At 35.7% G+C, this 7,309-nt stretch overlaps 1 protein-coding gene across 1 annotated transcript in view; it reads right to left on the bottom strand.

Annotated features, from left to right (window-relative positions):
* The window catches only part of SAMD3 (sterile alpha motif domain containing 3), a 60,029-nt gene that overhangs the window by 4,890 nt on the left and 47,830 nt on the right, over nt 1-7,309 (bottom strand). The window contains exon 8 of the mRNA XM_008570362.1: nt 4,553-4,753. Coding sequence (XP_008568584.1) covers nt 4,553-4,753 — 201 coding nt within the window. The remainder of the gene's footprint in view (nt 1-4,552; nt 4,754-7,309) is intronic.

Below are 7,309 nucleotides of genomic sequence, written 5' to 3'. Positions count from 1 at the left end.
GCTCAGCCAGTGAGTGGGAACCGGTCTGTATGTGGGATCCGAACCCTCGGGCGGGAGCGCCGCGGCGCTTCCCAAGCGGCGCACCATCCAGTGCGCCACCGGGCCGGCCCCTCCTTGACATTTTTGAAAGGTAGACGTCAATTACTTTGTAGAACGTCCCTCAATCTAGTTTTGTAGGATGTTTCTTCATGACTTATGCATGTTTGTTTTGGTTTTTTTTTTTGTTTGTTTGTTTTTTCAAAATGCTGGCACTTTCCACTGCATCAGAAGCACAAATTAGTAATTGGTCCTAATATTGGTGATATTAACTTTTCTCACTTGTTTAAGATGGAATCTGCCAGGTTTCTCTGCTGTAAGTTTAATTAATATATGTTGTAAGTATTTTATGGGGAGATACCTTGAGTTTATGTAAATATCTTGTTGCTCATGTAACGTTCATTCACCAGATTTAGCATCCATTGATGATTCTTGCCTGAATCAAGTATTACCATGATAGTTGCCAAACAGCGATTTTTTTAGTTCCATTCTTTCCAGATTTATTAGTTGGCTTTCTACTTCAGGATAGAGCTTTCTCTTCTTCCACATTTATTTATTTATTAATTTATTTATATCACTACAGACTAATAAATTCCCATTTTACTCAAATGGTTACAAATCTGATCCTTTCATTATTTATATTAATCTCAAATTATCCTGATTTGGCCAGTTCCCACTTCAACTGACTCATGTGCCCTCCTGACCTATATTATTAGTCTGTGAGCACTTTTTAAATTTTTTTTGCAGGCTTGTCCTAACCACCCCCCTTCCCCGACGAAGGAATCCTTTGCATTGCAAGGGGGTAATAAATTTTAGCCATCCGGAGGATTGTGCACCTGGTAGTACTCATTTTTTTTTTTTTTGGTGGGTTTTTTTTTTTTTTTTTTTTTTTTTTTTTTTGCTACAGCCCTATAGTCAGCCATTTCTCCAAGAGCCCTGGTTCCTTTTAATGGAGAATGGCATTTAGAAACTTAAGATTTCAGTCCTAGGTGTGCTCCTTGCTACAGAGATGTTATTGCTGTGGGCTTTCTCATAGAACAAAGCTAGGAAATATATATATATGAATATTCATAAGCCCACACATACATGCATCAACCTATAAACATCTATAACTTTGTATATCTCTATATAAATATTAAAAACCATGAGTTCACATTGATACTTTCAATTTCAACCCAACACCTCCGGATTTGATTCTGTTGATCTATCTTCAAGTTCACAGACCCTTTCTTTGGATTTTCCAATATGCTGTTAAGCCTGTCCAGTGACATTTTCATTTCAGATAAACGTTTTTTCAGTTCTGAATTTCAATTTGATTCTTTTTAAAAAATACTCCATTTGTCTGCTGAGATTCATGGTGATGATACATGAAATTCACGGGTCTTACCATGTTCCCCCCCATCCTGAAGCAGCTGGCTTAATAGAACAATAGAATGGCCTTTTGAAGACTCAGTCACTGCACCAGCCAGGTGGTAATACCTTACAGGGTTGTATAAGCTCTGAATCAGCATCCAGTATGTGGTGCTGTTTCTTCCATAGCCAGGATTCACGGGTCCAGGGACCAAGTGGTGGAAGCCGGAATGACACCACTCACTGTTACCCCTAGTGATGCACTAGTAGGGAGACTAGATTAAGTTGTGTTCCCAAGACTGGTAAATTTTGTTCTGGCAGGCAATTAAATTGCTGGTCAATCCCTGGTCCTGACAGACTTGATTTTATCATTAGTTTAGGCAGTTCTGTTTTGGTTTTTGTCCTTAGTCTTACGGGATGGCGCTGGCTCTGGCTTAGGGCATGGTTCTCACTCATGAGGCATGGACTTTCTGGAGTCTCAGATGGATGACCAAGCTGCTCAGCAAGGTCTCTACTCTGGGCCAGAGTTCTTATTATCAACCCTGTGTGAAATACCAGCTCTCAGTCCTGTGGCAGCCTCTCTCTTTAAGGCATTATGGAGATTCATCTCATGCAGCCAAGCTCTCTGCCAAGGACCTCAGGGAATCCCTATGTAGACTTAAGCCCACCTGCCCTTTCCTCCAGTACCCTGTCCTGCAAATATCATCTGCTTCATCATTCCCAAACTCCAGTCTCTGTTCACTTCAGTGAGACTACCATATTCTGCTTGGCTTCCACCTTTCTAGAGAGTAACCCTGGAGCAGAAAGCTGAGGCTCATCTGATGTGTTTTCTTTTACCAAGGATCATAGTCCTGCCAATGTCTATTATCTAATGCCTGAAAGCAGTTGCCTCACATATATATATATATATATATATTTTTTTTTTCCCCCCAGCTTTATCCATGTTAATGGTGGGAAGATTAGTCAAGTTCCAGTTATTCCATTATGGCCCAAAGCAAAACTCAACCTTTTATTTTGGTTCTTTTTTTTTTTTTTTTTTTTTTGAGACTTTTTTAGGTGGTGATTGTTAGGTACCTCACTTAAGTTTTAAAAGATGATTGTTGGAATACTTTCTCAGGAAGTGTTAACTGGTAGGACCACTTCCCACACCAGGTGCTTCTCTTTGTTAATGGTGGGAAGATTAGTCAAGTTCCAGTTATTCCATTATGGCCCAAAGCAAAACTCAACCTTTTATTTTGGTTCTTTTTTTTTTTTTTTTTTTTTTTTTGAGACTTTATTAGGTGGTGATTGTTAGGTACCTCACTTAAGTTTTAAAAGATGATTGTTGGAATACTTTCTCAGGAAGTGTTAACTGGTAGGACCACTTCCCACACCAGGTGCTTCTCTTCCAACACACCTGTATCCACAAGCTCCCTAAACTCCAAGTGTTTTCACAATGGCAATAGTAATAAGTGCTGGGGGTGGTTTGGGGTAGGGGCAACTGTCCTGCTGTAGGGATTGTCAACTGGGTAAGTGTTAGTGAGGTCAAACATGCTTTCACTTTAGGAAGCACAACAAGAGTTTTATAAATTGTAAATCTGAGCTGCTCAGGGCTTACTTAGGGAGATACTTCATGGAGAACCCCAAGATGTTTTATCTTTTTGTTTAAAACAATAAGTACAAAACTAAAACATAAGTACATAACTCTATTCAGTAAGTAAAATCATCAACAAAATAACATACTCCAATCCATATTTTGGATATAAAGGGTGAAATACCTGATAGAATGGGGAGGGGGCGAGATACAGATGCCACAGTGAGAGACAAAGGCTTGGAGATAACAGCCTTTGGTCTAAAATCTCTGTTCTTCACTCAGGCCATGATGGACCTCAGATTTACTGTTGTCCTCAGTTCTTTGAAATGCCGCTTAACCATAGTTCATCTGTTTTAATCACTAAACCTAAGGCCGTGACATCAGTGACCATAGCAGCTTTACCAACCATCCACTAATTCATTTAGCATTCAAAAAATCAATACTGCATTTCTGTGCCACACATTTCTATGGGACTTTGGGAGCTACTGATATTTAAAACATGCACCTTACATTTAAAGAGTTTACAGATTATCCACGTGACAAGTTTTTGCTTTAAAACTATATTTTGTAGGTATGTCAATCTGGCATTAACTTTTTTCTTTTTAAAATTTATTTTTATTTATTTATTTTTTTAACTTATCAATATACGTTGTAGTTGATTTTTGTGTCCCTTTACCTGTTCCTCTTTTCCCCCTACAACTCTCCCTGCCACCACATTATAGCTATTCACTTGTCTTAACAAGTTCAAGGAATTGTTGTGGCATTAACTTTTTTAATAGCCAGAGGCTACTGGCTATTACTATTCCTAGCAACCAAAAAGATTAATAGAAACAAGCAAAAATCAAGGTAAGGTTGCTAAAAGGATTAGATAAATTAACCCATGTAAAGTACTGAGAAAATGTTTTTCACGTAGTAAGCACTCATGTTTACTACGGACATTATTATTAAAATACTACGCACAAATTCTTACTTCACCTTTTTTGGAAGAAGAAAAATTTGTAAGGTGTCCCATTTTCAGTTTGGTTGATTACATCCACAGAATTCTTCCATAAAATATGTTCTTGGCTAAAAACTTTGATGCATCTTTCATTATATACCACATCTAAAATTACACTAAAATTATGATAAGACATTTAACTGGCCACGTTAAGTAAACTAAATGGAAGTGTATTGATTTACCAATTATAATTCATATGTTTTAAGACGACTTTATGAAATTATTTGGGATCATAAAGGAAATAGAGTTTGAATAATGTTGCACACTATCAGCTCCTTCATAAACAATCTTGTCTAAAAGCATGCAAAGGGAAAATTCCACACTGTCAAAATACACCTCAGTAGTTGTTCCCCACCCTCCTCAATATGTGCAATGTCACGGAACTCCTTAATTCTGAAGGCAACCAGTGCCTGTTATCCAAATATGCTTCCTGAAATTCTTACCAAATGGTCCTAGTTGTAGGCCCTTGGGCCTCACACCCTACTGAGATTGTCACCCACTGTCTTGCTATCTTGTGCTTTCACCACTCAAGAGGAAAGAGCAAAAACTCAATTTGGACACGATAATCAGAGAGTATTACAAGTGAACAAAGATACCTGATAAGGGCACATCAAGAAAGGAAACATTTTAAGAATGTCCTTCAGAGGTGTTCTGCTCCCAATCATCTTTCTTCTTATTTCCAAAGTCTGGCTCATCCTCCTGTCAATTTCATTCCAGTCCTTTTCTGTTTTCACATATTCTTGCTGGAGCCAGTTAATATGTTCATCTACCTCAGAAGCTAAACAAACAGCTTCTTCCTGCAAAATATTTTCAAAATAGCAATGAATGTCCAGGTTTCAAGTGGCAGTTTGCTACTTCATGAAAACTTGAATTACAGACTGTTATTATACACTCTTAATAATACACTCCTAAGGTGAGCTTTGCCCTGTGTAATTATACCTGGCCTTGAACATGGTTAACAAATAATCTTTAATGAAAACAAATTAAATAGTTAATTACTTACCATTGAATTATAATCTGTTCTCTTGACAGATCTAAAAAAGTTACTTTAATTCCTACATTATCCTTTCATATAGAAACCTAGACTATCCAGAAGGTTCACACTTTACAGGAATATTGTTTATTTCTATGCATTTAATTTTTAAAAGACAAAATGTTAAGAAGAGATTAAAAAAACTTTTAAATTAAGGTTTTGTTTTCTTTCTAAATGCCCTTTTTATAGCTGCAGTACCATGCCATCTAATCCAAATATAAAATAACCGGGGGTATTTTGTGATGCCAAATCATCAAACTGTCAATTATATTCACTATAATTGGGTGGGGTGGGGGTGACTATGAAATACCTCACAGACCATTGTTGAAAATCTAAGACAATCAACTCTGAAGAAACAAGAAAAAAATATCTTTCTAGAAAAATTGAGGACACTTGGCTAAATTGCACTTGAATGAAAGTTGACCAGCTGTCTAGATGACCAGACTGTGAACAGATGTTACTTGTAAAAGATGAAAATGATGATAAGCCTAAAATGCTCTTACTTCAAGGCTTTTACAAGCACATTAGGAAAGCTTCAGGTAGACCCATTTTCTGTGAACACAGGATGACCAGCAAGACATAGATCAAGTGAACAAATTCCTAAGAAAAGTATAATTTATCGAAACAGATTAAAAAGAAATTCTTATAATCTTACATAAGTTTAAGAGATAAAAGTCTTTCCACAAATAAAATATCAAGACCTGAGGGTTGTATAGACAAATGCTACCTAACATTCAAAACAGAAAGTGTCCCAAATTTATGCAAATTCTTACAGGGAATTTTTTTTAAAAAGAAAAAGGAATATTCTCCAATCCAGTCTGCGAAGGCCTCTTATGACATGGGTCCCCTAACCTGGAAGAACAGCATAAGAAAGGAAGAGCGCAGGTCACTCTCCCTCATTGCAATGTTGCAAATATTAGAAACAAGGAAAAACTAATGGATTTATCCCAGAGATGCAATTGTGGTTTGACATTAGTAAGGGAACTATAGTACACTAAAGGGAAATATGATTGATTTACCCATCACAGTTCACATTCTATCATACTGAAATCTCAATTTGGGGGCCACTGTTAATGGAAAGATTTGGGGCAGAAGAGAAGTAGGTCTTGAGAAATGTGGTGTATTAACAGTTTTATGATTTACTTGGATTATCTAAATATGTGTAAATATTGTATACTGCATTAACCAATTAAAGATGAAAAAACATGATTATTTCAAATAATGCAGAAAAAGCATTTTACAAAATTCAACATCCCTCTATGACAAAAGAAAAAAAAAACTTTTGTCAAAATAAGAATACAAATTTTGAAAACCTATAAAGTTATTTTCCAAAAACCTAGAGATAACAAAATTTTTAACAGTGAAATTTTTTAAAAAAAATTCTTTTATAAATCCAAATCAAGACAAAGATGCCATACAACACTCTTATTTAGCCTTGTACTGGAGATCCTAGCCAGAGTAGTATGATAAGAAAGAGAAAATAAAGTTAAATATTGGAAAGATATAAACAAAGTTGTCATGATTCATAGATGATATGATTGTTTAAGAGAAAATGCAAAATGATGCAGAGTTTATTGAGAGAATTTTTCAGAGCAACTGAACACAAAATATACAAAATTATACTAACAAACAGAAAATGTAATTTTTTAACAATTGCAAAAATCCTATCAGGTAATTAGGAATAAAACTAACAAAAGATGTGTAAGATGTTCATGGAAAAAATTATAAAATTATTGGAAAATATTAATAAGACTTAAATAAATGAATAGGCCAACCATGTTCACAGTTAGAAAGATTCAATATCATGAAAAAGTCACATTTTTCTCCAAATGGAGCTATAGATTCAACAATATTTCTATCAAAATCCAAAATCTATCAGAAACCAAAAATGTTTTTTATTCAGAAGTTAACTGATTATAAAATGTATATGAAAAATTATAAAGCTCAAGAATAATCAAGGCACTCCTAAGCAATAATAACATGGGCGTGATGGGAAAGTATGGAGCCATTTTACAGCTATGTAAGTATGGAAAGTTGATATTTATACAGGGATAGATTACTAGTAGAACACAGCAGAGTTTCTTTCTTTTTTTTTTTTTTTTCGTTAAATTTTTATTTTGTCAATATACAATGTATTAGAATATTATGGCCCATCACCGACACCTCCCTCCCTCCTCCCTCTCTCCCCTCCCACCCAAGAATGTCCTATCCATTTGCTTGTTGTAACAGCTTCAAAAAAGTATAGTTGTTATATCTTCTCCCCCGCCCCCCGGTTTTTTTGTGAGTGTGTATGTGGGTGAATTAATTTGTTTATTTTTAG

This window comes from Galeopterus variegatus, unplaced genomic scaffold (genome assembly GCF_000696425.1).
Source record: "Galeopterus variegatus unplaced genomic scaffold, G_variegatus-3.0.2 Scaffold597, whole genome shotgun sequence".
Classification (NCBI taxonomy): Eukaryota; Metazoa; Chordata; class Mammalia; order Dermoptera; family Cynocephalidae; genus Galeopterus; species Galeopterus variegatus.
Note: the sequence above shows the minus strand (reverse complement) of the source record. Positions and strands in the feature narration are given on the sequence as shown.